Source organism: Panulirus ornatus, chromosome 2 (assembly GCF_036320965.1).
Source record: "Panulirus ornatus isolate Po-2019 chromosome 2, ASM3632096v1, whole genome shotgun sequence".
NCBI classification, from domain to species: Eukaryota; Metazoa; Arthropoda; class Malacostraca; order Decapoda; family Palinuridae; genus Panulirus; species Panulirus ornatus.
Genome location: NC_092225.1, coordinates 65669438 through 65693531, shown reverse-complemented (window position 1 = coordinate 65693531; position 24094 = coordinate 65669438). Strand labels below are relative to the sequence as shown.

At 40.9% G+C, this 24094-nt stretch overlaps 2 protein-coding genes and 1 pseudogene across 2 annotated transcripts in view; 2 read left to right on the top strand and 1 right to left on the bottom strand.

Annotated features, from left to right (window-relative positions):
- Positions 1-6885, top strand: part of Phb1 (prohibitin l(2)37Cc) — a 74882-nt gene extending 67997 nt beyond the window's left edge. Inside the window, exons 6-7 of the mRNA XM_071676610.1 lie at positions 76-218; positions 6182-6885. Of these exons, the coding sequence (XP_071532711.1) occupies positions 76-218; positions 6182-6251 (213 nt within the window). The 3' untranslated portion in view covers positions 6252-6885. The remainder of the gene's footprint in view (positions 1-75; positions 219-6181) is intronic.
- mRpL11 (mitochondrial ribosomal protein L11) overlaps positions 1-16814 on the bottom strand; it is a 130273-nt gene extending 113459 nt beyond the window's left edge. The window contains exon 1 of the mRNA XM_071676622.1: positions 16695-16814. Within this exon, the coding sequence (XP_071532723.1) occupies positions 16695-16714 (20 nt within the window). The 5' untranslated portion in view covers positions 16715-16814. The remainder of the gene's footprint in view (positions 1-16694) is intronic.
- A 902-nt stretch (positions 16815-17716) lies between these two features.
- Positions 17717-24094, top strand: part of LOC139756797 (sulfotransferase 1B1-like) — a 51051-nt pseudogene continuing 44673 nt past the window's right edge.

Sequence of the window (24094 nt, the reverse complement as noted above, 5' to 3'; positions counted from 1 at the left end):
CTGGAGGGTTTTGGAGATAAGGCTTTATAAAATACTTTGGTCATCTTTCCAAGAAAGATTTTTGTTCTTTTTTAGGCAGAGCAAGAGAAACGTGCAGCCATTATCAGTGCAGATGGTGATGCATCAGCTGCCACTCTTCTTGCCAGAGCATTTGGTGATGCTGGAGAAGGTCTTGTAGAACTCAGGAGAATTGAAGCAGCTGAAGACATAGCATACAGGTATGGATTAAAATTCAGAGCTTAGCAGCATACAGGTATGGATCAAAATTCAGAGCCTAGCAGCATACAGGAGGAATGGATTAAGATTCATAGCTTAGCAGCATATAGGTAAGGATCGAAATTCAGAGCTTAACAGCTTACAAGTAAAGATTAGAATTCAGAGCTTAGCAGCGTACAGGTAAGGATTGAAAGTCAAAGCCTCGCATTGGAAAACTTTATGTACAGATTTGTAAAGTGAGAAAGTAAATTGCATTTTCATGATTGTGGATGTTCCTTATTTCAAATTTACACTGAGGCATAGGTTGAGGATGGAGTGATGATGATAAGAGAATAGAATTTTTTTTTTTTTTTTTTGCCGCTGTCTCCCACGTTTGCGAGGTAGTGCAAGGAAACAGACGAAAGAAATGGCTCAACCCACCCCCATACACATGTTTATACATACGTCCACACACGCAAATATACATACCTACACAGCTTTCCATGGTTTACCCCAGACGCTTCACATGCCCTGATTCAATCAGCACGTCAACCCTGGTATACCACATCGATCCAATTCACTCTATTCCTTGCCCTCCTTTCACCCTCCTGCATGTTCAGGCCCCGATCACACAAAATCTTTTTCACTCCATCTTTCCACCTCCAATTTGGTCTCCCACTTCTCCTCGTTCCCTCCACCTCCGACACATATATCCTCTTGGTCAATCTTTCCTCACTCATTCTCTCCATGTGCCCAAACCATTTCAAAACGCCCTCTTCTGCTCTCTCAACCACGCTCTTTTTATTTCCACACATCTCTCTTACCCTTACGTTACTCACTCGATCAAACCACCTCACACCACACATTGTCCTCAAACATCTCATTTCCAGCACATCCATCCTCCTGCACACAACTCTATCCATAGCCCATGCCTCGCAACCACACAACATTGTTGGAACCACTATTCCTTCAAACATACCCATTTTTGCTTTCCGAGATAATGTTCTCGACTTCCACACATTCTTCAAGGCTCCCAGGATTTTCGCCCCCTCCCCCACCCTATGATCCACTTCCACTTCCATGGTTCCATCCGCTGCCAGATCCACTCCCAGATATCTAAAACACTTTACTTGCTCCAGTTTTTCTCCATTCAAACTTACCTCCCCATTGACTTGACCCTCAACCCTACTGTACCTAATTACCTTGCTCTTATTCACATTTACTCTTAACTTTCTTCTTTCACACACTTTACCAAACTCAGTCACCAGCTTCTGCAGCTTCTCAAATGAATCAGCCACCAGCGCTGTATCATCAGCGAACAAGAACTGACTCACTTCCCAAGCTCTCTCATCCCCAACAGACTTCATACTTGCCCCTCTTTCCAAAACTCTTGCATTCAACTCCCTAACAACCCCATCCATAGACAAATTAAACAACCATGGAGACATCACACACCCCTGCCGCAAATCTACATTCACTGAGAACCAATCACTTTCCTCTCTTCCTACACGTACACATGCCTTACATCCTCGATAAAAACTTTTCACTGCTTCTAACAACTTGCCTCCCACACCATATATTCTTAATACCTTCCACAGAGCATCTCTATCAACTCTATCATATGCCTTCTCCAGATCCATAAATGCTACATACAAATCCATTTGCTTTTCTAAGTATTTCTCACATACATTCTTCAAAGCAAACACCTGATTCACACATCCTCTACCACTTCTGAAACCATACTGCTCTTCCCCAATCTGATGCTCTGTACATGCCTTCACCCTCTCAATCAATACCCTCCCATATAATTTACCAGGAATACTCAACAAACTTATACCTCTGAAATTTAAGCACTCACTCTTATCCCCTTTGCCTTTGTACAATGGCACTATGCACGCATTCCGCCAATCCTCAGGCACCTCACCATGAGTCATACATACATTAAATAACCTTACCAACCAGTCAATAATACAGTCACCCCCTTTTTTAATAAATTCCACTGCAATACCATCCAAACCTGCTGCCTTGCCGGCTTTCATCTTCCGCAAAGCTTTTTCTACCTCTTCTCTGTTTACCAAATCATTTTCCCTAACCCTCTCACTTTGCACACCACCTCGACCAAAACACCCTATATCTGCCACTCTATCATCAAACACATTCAACAAACCTTCAAAATACTCACTCCATCTCTTTCTCACATCACCACTACTTGTTATCACCTCCCCATTTGCGCCCTTCACTGAAGTTCCCATTTGCTCCCTTGTCTTGCGCACTTTATTTACCTCCTTCCAGAACATCTTTTTATTCTCCCTAAAATTTAATGATACTCTCTCACCCCAACTCTCATTTGCCCTTTTTTTCACCTCTTGCACCTTTCTCTTGACCTCCTGTCTCTTTCTTTTATACATCTCCCACTCAATTGCATTTTTTCCCTGCAAAAATCGTCCAAATGCCTCTCTCTTCTCTTTCACTAATACTCTTACTTCTTCATCCCACCACTCACTACCCTTTCTAATCAACCCACCTCCCGCTCTTCTCATGCCACAAGCATCTTTTGCGCAATCCATCACTGATTCCCTAAATACATCCCATTCCTCCCCCACTCCCCTTACTTCCATTGTTCTCACCTTTTTCCATTCTGTACTCAGTCTCTCCTGGTACTTCCTCACACAGGTCTCCTTCCCAAGCTCACTTACTCTCACCACCCTCTTCACCCCAACATTCACTCTTCTTTTCTGAAAACCCATACAAATCTTCACCTTAGCCTCCACAAGATAATGATCAGACATCCCTCCAGTTGCACCTCTCAGCACATTAACATCCAAAAGTCTCTCTTTCGCACGCCTGTCAATTAACACGTAATCCAATAACGCTCTCTGGCCATCTCTCCTACTTACATAAGTATACTTATGTATATCTCGCTTTTTAAACCAGGTACTCCCAATCATCAGTCCTTTTTCAGCACATAAATCTACAAGCTCTTCACCATTTCCATTTACAACACTGAACACCCCATGTATACCAATTATTCCCTCAACTGCCACATTACTCACCTTTGCATTCAAATCACCCATCACTATAACCCAGTCTCGTGCATCAAAACCACTAACACACTCATTCAGCTGCTCCCAAAACACTTGCCTCTCATGATCTTTCTTCTCATGCCCAGGTGCATATGCACCAATAATCACCCACCTCTCTCCATCAACTTTCAGTTTTACCCATATTAATCGAGAATTTACTTTCTTACATTCTATCACATACTCCCACAACTCCTGTTTCAGGAGTATTGCTACTCCTTCCCTTGCTCTTGTCCTCTCACTAACCCCTGACTTTACTCCCCAGACATTCCCAAACCACTCTTCCCCTTTACCCTTGAGCTTCGTTTCACTCAGAGCCAAAACATCCAGGTTCCTTTCCTCAAACATACTACCTATCTCTCCTTATTTTCTTTTATTGTACTTAATTGCTGTTTCCTGTGTCAGCGAGGTAGCGAAAGGAAACAGATGAAGAATGGCCTAACTCCTCATAGACATGTGTATATATATACATAAATGCCAATATACATACATATACATTTCAACACAAACATTCACAGACATATATATATATATATATATATATATATATATGAGAGTTGGGGTGAGAGAGTATCATTAAATTTTAGGGAGAATAAAAAGATGATCTGGAAGGAGGTAAATAAAGTGCGCAAGACAAGGGAGCTGTCTCCCGTGTTTGCGAGGTAGTGCCAGGAAACAGACGAAAGAAATGGCCCAACGCCCCCCCATACACATGTATATACATACGTCCACACACGCAAATATACATACCTACACAGCTTTCCATGGTTTACCCCAGACGCTTCACATGCCTTGATTCAATCCACTGACAGCACGTCAACCCCGGTATACCACATCGCTCCAATTCACTCTATTCCTTGCCCTCCTTTCACCCTCCTGCATGTTCAGGCCCCGATCACACAAAATCTTTTTCACTCCATCTTTCCACCTCCAATTTGGTCTCCCTCTTCTCCTCGTTCCCTCCACCTCCGACACATATATCCTCTTGGTCAATCTTTCCTCACTCATTCTCTCCATGTGCCCAAACCATTTCAAAACACCCTCTTCTGCTCTCTCAACCACGCTCTTTTTATTTCCACACATCTCTCTTACCCTTACGTTACTTACTCGATCAAACCACCTCACACCACACATTGTCCTCAAACATCTCATTTCCAGCACATCCATCCTCCTGCACACAACTCTATCCATAGCCCAGGCCTCGCAACCATACAACATTGTTGGAACCACTATTCCTTCAAACATACCCATTTTTGCTTTCCGAGATAATGTTCTCGACTTCCACACATTCTTCAAGGCTCCCAGAATTTTCGCCCCCTCCCCCACCCTATGATCCACTTCCGCTTCCATGGTTCCATCCGCTGCCAGATCCACTCCCAGATATCTAAAACACTTCACTTCCTCCAGTTTTTCTCCATTCAAACTCACCTCCCAATTGACTTGACCCTCAACCCTACTGTACCTAATAACCTTGCTCTTATTCACATTTACTCTTAACTTTCTTCTTCCACACACTTTACCAAACTCAGTCACCAGCTTCTGCAGTTTCTCACATGAATCAGCCACCAGCGCTGTATCATCAGCGAACAACAACTGACTCACTTCCCAAGCTCTCTCATCCCCAACAGACTTCATACTTGCCCCTCTTTCCAAAACTCTTGCATTTACCTCCCTAACAACCCCATCCATAAACAAATTAAACAACCATGGAGACATCACACACCCCTGCCGCAAACCTACATTCACTGAGAACCAATCACTTTCCTCTCTTCCTACAAGTACACATGCCTTACATCCTCGATAAAAACTTTTCGCTGCTTCTAACAACTTTCCTCCCACACCATATATTCTTAATACCTTGCACAGAGCATCTCTATCAACTCTATCATATGCCTTCTCCAGATCCATAAATGCTACATACAAATCCATTTGCTTTTCTAAGTATTTCTCACATACATTCTTCAAAGCAAACACCTGATCCACACATCCTCTACCACTTCTGAAACCACACTGCTCTTCCCCAATCTGATGCTCTGCACATGCCTTCACCCTCTCAATCAATACCCTCCCATATAATTTACCAGGAATACTCAACAAACTTATACCTCTGTAATTTGAGACTGCATTTTAGTATTTGATTTGTTAAAGATGTTTTGATTTCTCTTGTGGCACATTGAGCTAAAAGCACAAGTTGCAGAAATTATTTTACATTACGTCTATTTTTCTCTTTATGTTAAAACTTAACATTCTCTGCTTCTACTGTCATGTCTGGTTGTGGTTTAAGTTCACCTACATTCATATTTCTGGGCATAGTGAAAGAGAAAGGTGCACCTGGTTTTCACATACCTTTGAATTTATTCACTTAAAGAATTTATTCAAAGAATTTATTCACAATATACCTAATAAAGAATTTATTTTTACATTTACCTACTAAAGAATCTTTTCACTTATATACCAAGTACATACTTTCTATAGGTCATGAGGAATGATGGGCAAGACAAGTGCTTGCTGGTGTATACAGACACTCATTGTTTATTTATGTATTGTCTGTTACTAACTACTAGGGTGCATTTATAAACTATACAGTGAAGACACCTTATACTTTGCTAATGCGGGAAATTGCAGTCAAGTATGAAAAATGAAATTTATACGTTGCTGTTTGGCATTTTTTTGCGTGTGCTGTGTAAAAGAGTTCGGAACTTGTTCACATCCTGGGACAAGTTTCAATAAGTAGTCCTTCAGGAAACTCAGGCTATTTTCATAAGCTCTTTAATGTAGACCAAGGCTATTAATTATTGTTTGTAATTGTGAAGACTTGAAAAAGTTTATCATATAAGCACATAATGTGCAACATAATAGTTGTAATAAGTAAACACGATTACTAACTCTTTGTATTTCTGTTTAAGGTTGGCAAAGAACCGAAATGTGGCATATCTACCAAGCAACCAAAGTACTCTCTTGTCCCTTCCTCAGTGAAAACATACTGCACTTTGAGAAGTATTCGGAAGACATTGAAGAAAATGTTAGAGGGCAACTTGCTATATAAGCTGTGGTATTTGAATTTTAAGTTAGAGAATGTTGGGAATGTTGTCACTCACTTTTAAACTCATGTAACTTTCTTCACTTGTAATAGCATTTCCATATAAAGTGGAGTTGTAATGGTTATAGGGCACTTTATATCTTCATCTCTGAGAATGAGTAATTTATTTTTTGGGAGTGAGAGATGTTCTACCCATATAATATATGATTCTCACTGCATGAAAACTTGGGAATGAGAGATATTCTACCCATGTAATATATGTTTATTGTATGAAAACTTGCAGAATAATAGGTATTTACATTTTCAGTTGTGAATTAATTGGACTTACTTATTGAAGTGCTTGTAATTCCATTTTTTTTGCATAAAACTTTTCAACAGAGGAAAGTCTGTATGCTGATTCTTTTGTTTACCTATTATTTTGATCTCCAACTTTGGTCCCAGAAAAGCCCTCAAGCTAGTTAAACTGTTTCAGGACACAATATGGATCTTAAAGACTGGTCATTGAAAAAAAGTTATGTATAAAATGTTCAAAGTGTAATTATGGTTTTTGTAAAGAATGTTTAATGCTCATGGTTGTTTTTTATTCCCATTTTGTGTATAGAGAATTAGATCTAAGTGTCTTTATCGACCAGTGTGGTTAGGGTAAGTAATCCCAACAATGCAAAAGTTCTGTAGATATACATAGGTTGTTTTTTATTCCCATTTTGTGTATAGAGAATTAGATCTAAGTGTCTTTATCGACCAGTGTGGTTAGGGTAAGTAATCCCAACAATGCAAAAGTTCTGTAGATATACATAGGGCCTTGAATCATAGCACTGTATCGACATTTACATGTGTAAGGTACTGAAGATTCATGCAGCTGAGTAGAGCAGAATATATAAGAAAATAACATGAACTCATGTTTTACTTGAACAGACTTGGCATGAGTTAAGGATGTTTATAAGATATTTAGAGGCTTTATGCACCAAATAGTAAATGTAGGTTGAATATAAGCTTATGGAAGTTGTGGTAAAGTAGAAATGTTAAGATGTAGATTTAATATTCATTATTACCCCAGGATACCTTTCAGAAAGGGTCTTAGTATTACCCAAGGACCCTCTTTTTGAGAGGGTCCTTCAGCTCCCTGGCTGCATTGCAGTCAGTAGCAGGAAGAGGATGGACTCCTTTGAAGTAAGAAGTTCTTTGATTGGCCAGTCCTCTCTTTTGTCAACTAAGAATGATAAACCCTTGCTGAAGGTGACTTTTCCCTCATTTTGTAACTTCATGGAGTCTGAATTCAGTTATACCTATGACATAAATGAAATAGTAATACAAGGATAGGGTCTGTGGAATATTGCAATGGAAGGGAGCAGGTGTAGGAATGCACGGTAGAGAAGTATAAAAGTGTTCTAGACAAGTACTTACAAAGATCCTCAAGCCAACCAGGCTGTGGTCGCTTTATGGGCCTGCAGAATTGGCTTCCAATAGCTTGGTCAAGCAATCACCCAACCCAGCAGCCTGGGGCCAGACCAGGCTATTGGGGTAGAAAACCCCTGAAGACTCCTCCAGGTATACTTCAGAAAGGTATGCTAGAAGGTTTACAGGGTTAAGAAGCAGGAATGGGACTTGAAATAATTCCCAATGTCATCCTAAGAAATGATTGGGAGTGACGACTGTCATTACAGTTTAACTTTTATCATTCCTATTTTACCTCTTTTAGCTTCTGAAAACTTAGTTTTAAAACTTAGTTTTACATGCTCACTATGGTCACTGCAACCCTACTTTTATGTGTTGTCACTTCATGCTCTCATTTTGACTTGAAGATGTGCTTTATTAGGCATGTAGATGCCTCATGTCACAATGAAATATAATTAGTATCAAGAAAAAACCTGCTGTATGCGTTACCCATGTAACACAGAGGGGAAAGTTATGGCTCTGAACCTTTCAGGCATGTGAGCTCATTACTCTCCACAGTTTTCTTGTATAACCATGTTCACCTGGTCCTGCAAATATGTGATTTTCTCTGGGGCACTTATGTAGTGGATATTGAACTGTTATGATTATAGGAAAACCTTGATTTTGATCAAAATAGGAAAGTGGTCTTAAGTAGGATATAAATGAAAAAAGATATTCTAGAATAAGTGAGGGAAGGCATAAATGTAGGTGGCTTATGTCACTGGCAAATATGATCAACCTAAGAAGTCTTCAGGGTAGAAGCAGTCAGTAGGAACATAAGGTAGGAGCCTTAGCAAATACTGCTACAGTTGCCCTTTGCCAGTGGCCTGTTAAGGGTAAGGCATTAATGGCTAAAAATGGTACTGGAGTACACTAGTTATGGAGACATTGTCATGAACACCCCCTTGAGAAGGTACCAAGTGGGGACAGGCATCAGAGATATAGGTAGAAAGATAGTCTTCAAAGTATGAGTTGCTCTTATGCCACCATGGCAGAACTGTGTGACCTGCCCACTTCAGTGTAATCAACTTGCTACTCTAGGATTTTACTGATCTTGTTCGGGGCTTTTTGGTAGTGATGGTGAACTGGTGCATATTGACCTGTTGTTATTAAAGGTAAGCGATATGGAATAAATCACAGGAAAACACTCAGCACAAGTGGGGAAAGTGATGATGATAATCTTGTTGACATAATGCAGCTGACAGGTGGCACCAGTATGAGGCCTATGCCACTGCCATACTTAATTTGATTATATGATAGACTGTTTATTCTCAAAGGCATCAATTTGATCATTCCAGTGTAGGGATAAAGGATAATTGTAATGCTGTAGATGAAAGAAACAATTATTTATTTTTCATTCTAATATACTTGATCACTGTTTCCCGCATTGGCGAGGTAGTGCCAGTAAACAGACGAAGAAAGACCCTTCCACTCACATATACACACATGTACATACAAGTACATATACGTACAGCAAACCCTTGATTTAATGGACTAATAGGAGGGAAGGGGTGTCTATTAATGCCAAAGTCCATTAAATAGAACGTAACCTAGTTGAAGAAAAAGTTTTTAGTGAAGGAGAAAAGAGAGGCATTTGGGCGGTACTTGCAAAGAAGTGCAAATGATTGAGAGATGTATAAGAGAAAGTGGAAGGAGATCAAGATGAAGGAGCAGGGGTTGAAAAAGCAGGCAAATGAGAGTTGGGATGAGAGAGTATCATTAAGCTGAAACCACAACTCCCTATCCACATCAAGGCCCCACAGACCTTTCCATGGTTTACCCCCAGATGTTTCACACACACTGGCTCAGTCCACTGACAGCATGTTGACTTCAGTATAGCACATCATTCCTGTTCAGTCTATTCTTTGCACACCTGCTTACTTCCACAGCATAAATTCTAAGCCTCTGTGACTCATTCCATGTCCATGTTTCAGCTGCTTAGGTCAGGGTTGGGAGGACTCTGCTGTCTCTGAATCCAGGGCAAATTTAGACAGAGCCCACGTTCTGTGCTACTGGAAACTGATTCTTCCCACTATCATACCGCTACTTTAAAACCTCCCGTTATAATCCAATCTTGTTCACTGCAAATTCCTGTTAACTGATCATAAAGTCTTTCATATACGTATCCCTGGTGTCTGTGCTGGAAGCCCATAAACTAATCCTGCCGTTATTTTCTTGCAAAGCTTATCTTTAAATCATCAAATATGGAGTTGATTTTGTTAATAGCTACATCTTTTAGTACGGGATTAAGATGCAATTCAACGAAGAGCAAGACAACACTGCTTTCTTTGTTGATCCCTATCACTCTTAAAAGTGCTGCTTTGCACAGATGGTGAGAAAATCTCTATCTTTAATATATAATCTACGTAGATTCTAAAACGCATATCATATCATCATTCTATTCCAACCAACTTTTTCTAACTCTGAGTATTTCTTACGAACGCTCCACGCACGAACGCTCCACGTACGAACGCTCCACGAACGTACGAACGCTCCACATACGGACGCTCCACGTACGAACGCTCCACGACCGTATGAACGCTCTACGACCGTATGAACGCTCCATGTACTGGTATAGAATATTCTGATACATGATTGAGCTTTTTCGTCAAGGGTATGTGTGTGTGTGCAGCAGTGGGAATAAGGGGCCATTTACATGAACTCTGATTTGTCCATGTGCTCTGTCAGCTCGTTTCTCTCTCTCTCTCTCTCTCTCTCTCTCTCTCTCTCTCTCTCTCTCTCTCTCTCTCTCTCTCTCTCTCTCTCTCTCTCTCTCTCTCTCTCTTTTCCCATGTTTATTACTTGAAAAATATAAAGAGCTTAACGAACCAAACTCCTTCATCCAAGACCACTATCATCTAAGTGTTTAAAGAGTGACTAACCCCGGCTGCTACAAACTCATCCCACTGATTCTGCCAAAGCCAGCACACTTGCCCTAGATAAATGGACCCCAACCCTAGCATACCATAGCATTCAGATCTTCTCGTTCGAGCATTATTTATTCAGACGTCAATTTGCACCCGTTGCCCCAGATGACCATTCGCTTCCAACATCTCTACGAGGCATGATAGTGGGATCCCATCCTTGTTTCTAATCTTATCTATAGCTATCTTATACCTACCCACCCATGAACTCCTCCCTCCTAACCTTCCCAGTGTCATTGCCTCCTACTCCGAGGCAAACAATGGGCTTGTTCACATTACCAGACAGAATATCAGTGATTTTTTCTGTGATAGCTATCACATGAGCAATAATACTCGAAGATATCTCTTGAGTTTCAAGGATATGATGATGATAATAATACTGATAAGAAGTTAGATTTGTTGCTGAAGATAAGGATTCACATAAATCATATTAGGAAGAAAACTGCAGTCATCAAAGGTATAAAAATCCTCAAATAACGTCATTGTTCCAAATTACTGGTACTTTCTCACCTTGGGCTGCGGGTTCTTACTGTATTATTAGTATATGGAAGGGGAAGCCACTCACCACTCTACATCAGCACAAGTTTTATTAGGATAACATAATCTCTCGTACTCTCCTTATCTCTAACTTCTATTCCACTCTCCCTTTCGCTCATACTCATTCTTCAGTCCTCTTCATTCATTCATACAATTGCTCTCTCACCTCCTTTCCTCCAAACTCCGCCTCACCGTCCTTACTAGGCTCATCAGGCACTAGACCAACCACACCAGCAGTACCTTCGTTATAGAATGCAACTCACTAAACTGACAGCTATCAAACTGCAAGACATTAGACTGCCACACAATCACAGAAAGGCAGAGAAATCACTCAAGGGTTACTCCTAACTTTGACAAAACCAATTTTCTTCACACACACACACACACACACACACACACACACAGAGTTAAACATACATAAAGACATGATACATATAAACAAAGTTAGGAGACATGGCAATATTAGTGTAAAAATCTCTCCCCGTAACACATACAGAGTAATCACATGCATCGATTCCTAAGAATGAATGCCTTACTGCTACCGGGGCTTAGCCTATATAAAATGACTTCCATGAACACTCCGTAAGACTCTCATGTGATAACTGATGCAAGTCTTCCAACACAACTGTGATACGCCTCAGGGACCTTGAGTCCCCAAACTTTGTTGTTATCTGGCTCAAGGTCTCCCACCCAACTAGTACTGTTTTCCTTTATTTTTTACCTACTGATTTCCTAATTCTATAAATTTCACATTTTTTTCGACTATCTAAATACCTGCCATGAGACTGTGACATCCTTCCACCGACGAGCCAAGATCCTTCACCTCGGGGATTTCAACATTCACCATAAGGAATGGTAGGGAGGACTGAAGCCCTCACGTTCTGAACGATCTAGAACAATTCTGTCACCCACGCCAACCATATTCCTGACCGCTGTGACCACTCTCCTGATATTCTAGATTCTGTTTTTCAACTTTAATCCTTCTCGCTTTAGCTACACAATCTCGCCCCCCCCCCCCCCCATAGGTTCATCTGACCAGACCCTCATAAATATATCTGTTTTAACACCACCTTACCTTCCAGCAGCCCCTTCTAAACGTAAATATTGGCACCTTAACAAAGCTGACTGGAATGACATGGAAATTCTTTCAGACTTTCCTTGGGTAAATTACTGATTCTGTCTCCTCCAAGAGCATAGCAGGTTATTCTTGCGGGAATGGAAGCATTTATCCCCTCTTTCTTTAAGACCCTTCCTGTTATGAGGCCATTCAGGCAAGAAATCAGGCAAAAATACTTCCGTAGTGTAACGGTTAGCGTTCCTAACTGTTACACATTATCGGGTCGCCAAGGGTTGAGCACATAAGTTCGACTCCTGGTTGCGCGAATCGGTTCACAATCAACTCGGCTCTTCATCCACCCCTAGCAGTTGGTCGATGAAACGAACACCTGACTGAAGCTAACTGAAATAATGCAAATGAGTGGGAGATGTATAAAAGAAAGAGGCAGGAGGTCAAGAGAAAGGTGCAAGAGGTAAAAAAGAGGGCAAATGAGAGTTGGGGTGAAAGAGTATCATTAGATTTTAGGGAGAATAAAAAGATGTTTTGGAAGGAGGTAAATAAAGTGCGTAAGACAAGAGAACAAATGGGAACTTCATTGAAGGGGGCTAATGGGGAGGTGATAACAAGTAGTAGTGATGTGAGAAGGAGATGGAGTGAGTATTTTGAAGGTTTGTTGAATGTGTTTGATGATAGAGTGGCAGATATAGGGTGTTTTGGTCGAGGTGGTGTGCAAAGTGAGAGGGTTAGGGAAAATGATTTGGTAAACAGAGAAGAGGTAGTAAAAGCTTTGCGGAAGATGAAAGCCGGCAAGGCAGCGGGTTTGGATGGTATTGCAGTGGAATGTATTGAAAAAGGGGGTGACTGTATTATTGACTGTTGGTAAGGTTATTTAATGTATGTATGACTTATGGCGAGGAGCCTGAAGATTGGCGGAAAGCTTGCATAGTGCCATTGTACAAAGGCAAAGGGGATAAAAATGAGTGCTCAAATTACAGAGGTATGAGTTTGTTGAGTATCCCTGGGAAATCATATGGGAGGGTATTGATTGAGAGGGTGAAGGCATGTATAGAGCATCAGACTGGGGAAGAGCAGTGTGGTTTCAGAAGTGGTAGAGGATGTGTGGATCAGGTGTTTGCTTTGAAGAATGTACGTGAGAAATACTTAGAAAAGTAAATGGATTTGTATGTAGCATTTATGGATCTGGAGAAGGCATATGATAAGAGTTGACAGAGATGCTCTGTGGAAGGTATCAAGAATGTATGGTGTGGGGGGCATGTTGTTAGAAGCAGTGAAAAGTTTTTATCGAGAATGTACGTGTACGTACGTGTAGGAAGAGAGGAAAATGATTGGTTCTCAGTGAATGTAGGATTGCGGCAGGGGTGTGTGATGTCTCCATGGTTGTTTAATTTGTTTATGGATGGGGTTGTTAGGGAGGTGAATGCAAGAGTTTTGGAAAGAGGGGCAAGTATGCAGTCTGTTGTGGATGAGAGAGCTTGGGAAGTGAGTCAGTTATTGTTCGCTGATGATACAGCGCGGGTGGCTGATTCATGTGAGAAACTGCAGAAGCTGGTGATTGAGTTTGGTAAAGTGTGTGAAAGAAGGAAGCTGAGAGTGAATGTGAATAAGAGCAAGGTTATTAGGTACAGTAGGGTTGAGGGACAAGTCAGTTGGGAGGTAAATCTGAATGGAGAAAAACTGGAGGAAGTGAAGTGTTTTAGATATCTGGGAGTGGATTTGGCAGCGGATGGAACCATGGAAGCGGAAGTGAATCATAGGGTGGGGGAGGGGGCGAAAGTTCTGGGAATGTTGAAGAATGTGTGGAAGTCGAGAACATTATCTCGGAAAGCAAAAATGGGTATGTTTGAAGGAATAGTGGGTCCAACAATGTTATATGGTTGCGAGGCGTGGGCTATAGATAGAGTTGTGCGGAGGAGGGTGGATGTGCTGGAAATGAGATGTTTGAGGACAATATGTGGTGTGAAGTGGTTTGATCGAATAAGTAATAATAGGGTAAGAGAGATGTGTGGTGATAAAAAGAGTGTGGTTGAGAGAGCAGAGGAGGGTGTCTTGAAATGGTTTGGTCACATGGAGAGAATGAGTGAGGAAAGATTGACCAAGAGGATATATGTGTCAGAGGTGGAGGGAACTAGGAGAAGTGGGAGACCAAATTGGAGGTGGAAAGATGGAGTGAATATGATTTTGAGTGATCGGAGCCTGAACATGCAGGAGGGTGAAAGGCGTGCAAGAAATGGAGTGAATTGGAACGATGTGGTATACCGGGTTCGACGTGCTGTCAATGGATTGAACCAGGGCATGTGAAGCGTCTGGGGTAAACCATGGAAAGGTCTGTGGGGTCTGGATGTGGAAAGGGAGCTGTGGTTTCGGTGCATTATTACATGACAGCTAGAGACTGAGTGTGAACGAATGTAGCCTTTGTTGTCTTTTCCCAGCGCTACCTCGCGCACATGAGGGGGAGGGGGGTTGTTATTTCATGTGCACCGGGGTGGGGATGGGAATGAATAAAGGCAGACAGTATGAATTGTGTACATGTGTATATATGTATACGTCTGTGTTTGTATATATATGTATACGTTGAGATGTATAGGTATGTATATTTGCGTGTGTGGACGTGTATGTATATACATGTGTATGTGGGTGGGTTGGGCCATTCTTTCGTCTGTTTCCTTGTGCTACCTCGCTAACGCGGGAGACAGCGACAAAGCAAAAGCAAATAATATATATATATATATATATATATATATATATATATATATATATATATATATATATATATATCGTCAATGAGATGGCCTTGATTAAAGTCTCAGTTACCCGTGCCCCCTCAGCTAACATGAGAAAGCAAAATATCAAGCCTGGAGAAATTCTCCTTCCTCCGATTTCCAATCAGAGTTTATCACATCCCATAATCATTGCAAGTGCCTTATCCGTGAGGTAAAGCGATCCTTTATCCTAAAGAAACGGGATAACTTCTCGTCATCTATTGATAGGTTTTTCTTGTCTTTAGCTAAGGGCATTGCTAACAATTCTGACGGTACTATAGGTGTCTTTTCCGTAGATGAAGCAACTCTCATTGGTTTTCGTTTCTCCTCTAACTCTACCTTGGATGACTCTAACATTCTTTCACCCCCTGATGCTCCTCTTACTAATTGGGATTAGTAAGAGAAGCACTTCCCGTAAGGTGCCACTTCCCGTAATCTCTTTTCGAAATTTCCGAAAAGTGCTTTTTCTCTGGACACAAGCAAGGCTTATGGTCCTGATGGTATCCATCCCCGTGTCCTGAAAGAGTGTGCCTCTGGACTGGCACCTGTGCTTACTCATCTGTTCCATTTCTGTTTTAAAACAAAAACTTTTCCTTCTTGGAAGCATGCGTTGGTATATTCTATCCCCGAAGGTGACCGTTCTAACCCCTTCAGCCATCGTCCTGATGCTTTGACATCTACTATTTCCAGAGTCTTTGAATAACTGTTCAACTTCCATATCCATATCCTCAGACATCTTGAAACTCAGTCTTCTCTCTGATTACCAGTATGGCTTCCGTAAAGCGAGATCCACTATTGATATCCTTTCCCATCTTGATAAAGTCTGGTCACCAACCCTGAAAGAATTTGGGGAGTCCTATGTAGCTACGTAGCTGGCCTTGATATATCCAAATATATATGTGGCATCGGGTTTCATTCCTAAGCTCCCCTCTTTCGGCTTCTCTTCCTCACTTTGCTTCCTCTCTGGTCGATCTATCTCTGTGGTTGTTGATGGATCAGCCTGTCTCCCTTTCTCCATCAGCAGCGATGTCCCTCGAGGTTCTGTCCTGTTCCCTACACTTTTTCTACTTTTAATCAACGATTTCCTTTCTTCTACAAATAACCAATTGCACTTACATGCTGACAACTCAACACTGCATTCCTCCGTATCTGTCAATACTCCTCCTTCTCTTACTCGAGAAGCATCTCGTCTCTACACATTTTTCTCAGTGAACTCAAACTTGGATAGGATATTTTAGTGGGGTATAGTAGTCCCAACAATGTTCTATGGTTGCGAGGCATGGGCTGTGGATAGGACTGTACGGAGGAGGGTGGATGTGTTGGAAGTGAAATGTTTGAGGACAATATGTGGTGTGAGGTGGTTTGATCGAGTAAGTAATGAAAGGGTAAGATAGATGTGTGGTAAGGAAAAGTGTAGATGAAAGAGCAGACTTGATATTTGACCGTGATGTAGCGGTTAATGTTGCTGACGCTGTTAGGGATTGATCGATAAAATGGGAGTCTAGGGTACACATATAAATATAGTGTTAATGAGATAGCCTCCAGTTAGGGCCCAGTTGCCCATGCAGTCTCGGCTAACATAAAAACAGGAAATGTAACAAGAAAAAATCTGCTTTGAATTCTTTAAATCATATGACTTTGCCATACCTCGTCAGCCGCCAGAGCATTTTCGTTGTTGTTGGGCTGAACTTCGTTCGTGGTCATGGTTCATGGCACTGAAAGTTTCAGCGACCTCAGTCCACGCTCTTTTCTTCTGATCTGAGATCCCAGGCGGGTTGCTGATCTGTCTTGAATGATGTGTCCTTAATGAGGATAAAGATCAACACGCGTTGTACGTTGTTTATCTGTAGGAGGGAGATAACACTTCTTCCCTTTCATCGTGATGTTTACAAATAAGTGCTTTCCCAACCGAATATTACAGAATAAGAAAATAGATATCTGTAAGAAATGAACTACAAGCAGATCTGCAAGGAATTGGAAGAAATTTTAGCCATTTTATGAAAGCAAAAGCACAAAGGGGAAAACGATTACGAATACACATTCCCAACTTTTGTACTTCATCAACTCATATGTTGGTACCCCAAGGCTTTGTCCATGGGCGTGACTAAATAATGGCTTCCTCAGGCTGCCATTCGAAAGATAGAAGTTGATTTTTATAAAAGCTGATGCCAGCAAGGGACATGCACAGCATAGTGATTTAAAGTTGACTTACAAATGTAAGATATTATAGGAAATCCACAATGTGAGAGCTTGTATAACGCTTTTTTAAAAGCTTCATTCACTAAACTGACTCACTGGGCGCTCAGATTGACACACCTCCCCATCTTTACATTGTATGTCTGCCAGTATTAATATTCCCTTCCATTCCAATATTCAGCAACGTTAGATATGACCGTAACTTACGTTAAAGATTCATAGCTGACGTTTTAGTAACGCAATTTTGCTATGCTGGCCTTTTAGATAAGTTTTATTTAATCGAATAATGCCATTGCCATTTACGTCCATCGACGAGATGTGTAGCATTAAGTATTACAGTATTTCTGTAGAATTCCCATGCTTTCAGGCTGAGAACAATTACGTATACGACTTAAGCCACTAGCATTCAACGCAAACTTAATGGAGACCAGAGTCTGAGGTAGTTTAGGCTTCATGTCTCAGCGCTTAGCTTCGCGACGACGAAGATTATGCAAGTAGCTGGCAACTCCGAGGAGTCTCTCACCGCTCTCACGCCTGCCTTACGGGTACTGGCCATGGTACGTACCCTCACTCAGCCACTGTATCACTAACAAGCGGAACCCTTCAGTTAAGCTCACAGTAAGTTGTCTTGTTGGTGTGTATGAGTGGAATTTCTCATAGGCCGTGAAAAACATGCCTTGGAAGAGCGGTAAGCAACTTTTTGTGTCAAATGATATGCTGATAAAAAAGGGGTTGGTTCTCTTGGAGTTAGCAGACTTGGAACACGAATGAGAGAAAACTGATGACCAGCATTAAGTTGTTTTAGAGAGCACTTCATTATCCTGTGTTAGGAAAAGGAAAGCTCTAAGATTTGTCGGGTAAAACATACATACAAACAAAAAAAGCCTGTATTGTATCACTAGTGCTTGTACAGTGTGTACACAGAGAGCCTGAGAAAAACAGACAACAATAGGTTGTCTAATCTCTAAGATATGTGTGAATGGATAAGGTAACGATAGAAGATTTCATGGAATTTTACATCACCCTCCGCTGCACTTCGGTGTCATCATAGTGTTTGGGAGGTGATCATGGAATATGATATATTTTTTTGCGTGCTCATTCACTATGCACCTGTACTGATGACAGATTTGTTTAACAGGGTATTTAAGATATTTATTGTCTTCGCATTTACAACGTTGAATGTTAATCCAATATTCAACGCACGTCAGTATGGTAAATATTTTATCTGTAAACTTTATTTCATTTGTCCTAATTATTGTATCTTGCATTTTAAAAAGATCTTTGTGATTTACGTTCCCGACTTAATAAGAATTTTGAAAGTATGAATTAGGTCACAATAGTGTTATTTTTATTTCATACATAACCGCCGTCTCCCGCGTCAGCGAGGTAGCGCAAGGAAATAGAGGAGGAATGGCCCAAGGCACCCACATACAAATGTTTATACATAAACGCCCACATACGCTCATATATATACATATAGTCTGTTTTTTTATTATTATACTTTGTCGCTGTCTCCCGCGTTAGCGAGGTAGCGCAAGGAAACAGACGAAAGAATGGCCCAACCCACCCACATACACATGTATATACATACACGTCCACACATGCACATATACATACCTATACATTTCAACGTATACATATATATATACATACATAGACATATGCACATATGTACATATTCATACTTGCTGCCTTTATTCATGTCCGTCGCCACCCCGCCACACATGAAATAGCGACCCCCCGCCCTGAGGTAGCGCTAGGAAAAGACGAAAGGCCACATTCGTTCACGCTCGGTCTCTAGCTGTCATGTGTAATGCACCGAAACCACGGCTCCCTTTCCACATCCAGGCTCCACAAAACTTTCCATGGTTTACTACAGACGCTTCACATGCCCTGGTTCAATCCATTGACAGCACGTCGACCCCGGTATACCACATTCTTCCAATTTACTCTATTCCTTGCACGCCTTTCACTTTCCTGTATGTTCAGGAACCGATCGCTCAAAATTTTTATCACTCCATCCTTCCACCTCCAATTTGGTCTCCCACTTCTCGTTCCCTCCACCTCTGACATATATATCTTCTTTGTCAATCTTTCCTCGCTTATTCTCTCTATGTGACCAAACCATTTCAATACGCCCTCTCCTGCTCTCTCAACTACACTCTTTATTACCACACATCTCTCTTACCCTTTCATTACTAACTCGATCAAACTACCTCACACCACATAATGTCCTCAAACATCTCATTTCCAATACATCCACCCTCCTCCGCACAACCCTGTCTGTCGCCCATGCCTCACAACCATATAACATTGTTGGATTCACTATTCCTTCAAACATACCCATTGTTGCTCTCCAAAATAACGTTCTCGATTTCCACATATTCTTCAACGCTCTCAGAACCTTCGCCCCCTCCCCCATACTGTGACTCACTTCCGCTTCCATGGTTTCATTCGCTGCCAAATCCACAACCAGATATCTGAAACTCTTCACTTCCTCCAGTTTTTCCCCATTTAAACACACCTCCCAATTCACTTGTCCCTCAACCCTACTGAACCTAATAACCTTGCTATTATTCACATTTACTTTCGGTTTTCTTCTTTCACACACTTTACCAAACTCAGTCACCAACTGCAGTTTCTCTCCCGAATCAGCCACCAGCGCTGTATCATCATCAAATAACAACTGACCCACTTCCCAAGCCCTCTCATCTACAACAGACTGTATACTTGCCCATCTCTCCAAAACTCTTGCATTCACCTTCCTAACAACCCCATCCATAAACAAATTATACAACCTTGGAGACATCACGCATCCTTGCCTCAAACCGACATTCACTGGGAACCACTCACTTTCCTCTCTTCCGACTCGTAGACATGCCTTACATCCTCGATAAAAACTTTTCACTGCTAGCAACTTACCTCCCACACCATATACTCTTAATACCTTCCATAGAGCATCTCCATCAACTCCATCATATGCCCTCACCAGATCCATAAATGCTACATACATATTCATCTGCTTTTCTAAGTATTTCTCACATACATTCTTCAAAGCAAACACCTGATCCACACATCCTCTACCACTTCTGAAACTACACTGCTCTTCCCCAATCTGATGCTCTGTACATGCCTTGACCCTCTCAATCAATACCCTCCCATATGATTTCCCAGGAATACACAACAAACGTATATCTCTGTAATTTGAACACTCACCTGTATCCCTTTTGCCTTTGTACAATGGCTCTATGCATGCATTCCGACAATCCCCAGGCACTTCACCATGAACCATACATACAGTGAATATCCTCACCCACTTGTCAACAATGCATCACCCCCTTTTTTAAGAAATTCCACAGCAATACCATCCAAACCAGCTGCCTTGTCGGCTTTCATCTTCCGCGAAGCTTTCAATACCTCTTCTGTTTACCAAATCATTCTCCCTGAGTCTCTCACTTTGCATACCAGCTCGACCATAACACCCTATATCTGCCAAAAGTATCTCTTTCGCGCGCCTATCAATTATCACGTAATCTAGTAACGCTCTCTGGCCATCTCTCCTACTTACATACGTATACTTATGTATTTCTCTCCTTTTAAACCAGGTATTCCCAATCACCAGTCCTTATTCAGCACACAAATCCACAAACTCTTCACCATTTCCAGTTAAAACACTAAACACCCCATGTACACCAATTATACCCTCAACTGCCACATTACTCACCTTTGCATTCAAATCACCCATCACTATAACCCGATCTCGTGCATGAAAAGCTGTTAACACTCTCACTCAGTTTCTCCCAAAACACTTGCCTCTCATGATCTTTCTTCTCATGACCAGGTGCATAGGCACCAATAATCACCCATCTCTCCATCCACTTTCAGTTTTACCTATGTCACTCTAGTTTACTTTCTTAAACTCTATCACATACTCCCACAACCGCTTCAGGAGTAGTGCTACTCCTTCCTTTGATCTTGCCCTCTCACCAACCCCTGACTTTACTCCCAAGACTTTCCCAAACGACTCTTCCCCTTTACCCTTGAGCTTATATATATATATATATATATATATATATATATATATATATATATATATATATATATATATATATTATCCCTGGGGATAGGGGATTAAGAATACTTCCCACGTATTCCCTGCGTGTCGTAGAAGGCGACTAAAAGGGGAGGGAGCGGGGGGCTGGAAATCCTCCCCTCTCGGTTTTTTTTTTTTTTTTTTTTTTTCCAAAAGAAGGAACAGAGAATTGGGCCAGGTGAGGGTATTCCCTCAGGGGCCCAGTCCTCTGTTCTTAACGCTACCTCGCTAATGCGGGAAATGGCGAATAGTTTGAAAGAAAAAGAAAATATGTATATGTATATATGTATATATATATATATATATATATATATATATATATATATATATATATATATATATATATATATATATATATATATATATATATCCTCCCTGGGGATAGGGGAGAAAGAATACTTCCCACGTATTCCCTGCGTGTCGTAGAAGGCGACTAAAAGGGGAGGGAGCGGGGGGCTGGAAATCCTCCCCTCTATTTTTTTTTTTATTTTTTATTTTTTTTATTTTTATTTTTTTTTTTTTTTTCCAAAAGAAGGAACAGAGAAGGGGGCCAGGTGAGGATATTCCCTCAAGGGCCCAGTTCTCTGTTCTTAACGCTACCTCGCTAACGCGGGAAATGGCGAATAGTTTGAAAGAAAGAAAGAATATATATATATATACATATATATATATATATATATATATATATATATATATATATATATATATATATATATATATATATATATATATATATATATATATTGGAAAGGATCACAATTTTTGCGCGTGATCAAAATATTCCTATGAGTCCACGGGGAAAATGAAGCACGACAAGTTCCCAAGTGCACTTTCGTGTAATAATCACATCATCAGGGGAGACACAAGAGAGAAATATAACAGTCAGTTGTATGTTTTGTATGTTTTGGACAATCACATTTTTACCAAATGGCGTCCTAGCTTCGTCTCTTCGATGTATATCAACTGACTGTTATATTTCTCTCATGTGTCTCCCCTGATGATGTGATTATTACACGAAAGTGCACTTGGGAACTTATCGTGTTTCATTTTCCCCGTGGACTCACAGGAATATATATATATATACATATATATATATATATATATATATATATATATATATATATATATATATATATATATATATATATATATATATATATATATATATATATATATGTATATATCTTTCTTTCAAACTATTCGCCATTTCCCGCATTAGCGAGGTAGCGTTAAGAACAGAGGACTGGGCCCTTGAGGGAATACCCTCACCTGGCCCAGTTCTCTGTTCCTTCTTTTGGAAAATTAAAAAAACGAGAGGGAAGGATTTCCAGCCCCCCGCTCCCTCCCCTTTTAGTCGCCGTCTACGACACGCAGGGAATACGTGGGAAATATTCTTTCTCCCCTATCCCCAGGGATTATGTATATATATTTATTTATTATTTATTTTGCTTTATCGCTGTCTCCCGCGTTAGCGAGGTAGCGCAATGAAACAGACGAAAGAATATACAGAAAACCCACCAATGTATGCTCATATATCCATTATTACTCATCTCAACATGACAGAGTTAAATTATCATCATTTCAATCTATGTACATCAACTGACTGTTATATTTCTCTCTTGTGTCTCCCCTGATGATGTGATTATTACACGAAAGTGCACTTGGGAACTTTTCGTGTTTATTTTCCCCGTAGACTCATAGGAATATATTTTTTTTTTGCTTTGTCGCTGTCTCCCGCGTTTGCGAGGTAGCGCAAGGAAACAGACGAAAGAAATAGCCCAACCCACCCCCATACACATGTATATACATGCGTCCACACACGCAAATATACATACCTACACAGCTTTCCATGGTTTACCCCAGACGCTTCACATGCCTTGATTCAATCCACTGACAGCACGTCAACCCCGGTATACCACATCGCTCCAATTCACTCTATTCCTTGCCCTCCTTTCACCCTCCTGCATGTTCAGGCCCCGATCACACAAAATCTTTTTCACTCCATCTTTCCACCTCCTATTTGGTTTCCCTCTTCTCCTCGTTCCCTCCACCTCCGACACATATATCCTCTTGGTCAATCTTTCCTCACTCATTCTCTCCATGTGCCCAATCCATTTCAAAACACCCTCTTCTGCTCTCTTAACCACGCTCTTTTTATTTCCACACATCTCTCTTACCCTTACGTTACTTACTCGATCAAACCACCTCACACCACACATTTTCCTCAAACTACTATTGACGTTTGTGTAAATAAATTATACATTTCCTTTTTCCATAGCCAGAGGTTGAACCATTATGACATTCATTTTTTCATTTCATTTCAAGCTAGAAGTTTCAGTTTTCTAAATTGTTTCTTACATTTTTCATATGTATATATATGTATGTGTGTGTGTGTATATGTGCGTATGTATGTGTATGTGTGTATGTGTATATATATATATATATATACTCCACCTCCGACACATATATCCTCTTGGTCAATCTTTCCTCACTCATTCTCTCCATGTGCCCAACCCACTTCAAAACACCCTCTTCTGCTCTCTCAACCACGCTCTTTTTATTTCCACACATCTCTCTTACCCTTACGTTACTCACTCGATCAAACCACCTCACACCACACATTGTCCTCAAACATCTCATTTCCAGCACATCCATCCTCCTGCGCACAACTCTATCCATAGCCCACGCCTCGCAACCATACAACATTGTTGGAACCACTATTCCTTCAAACATACCCATTTTTGCTCTCCGAGATAAT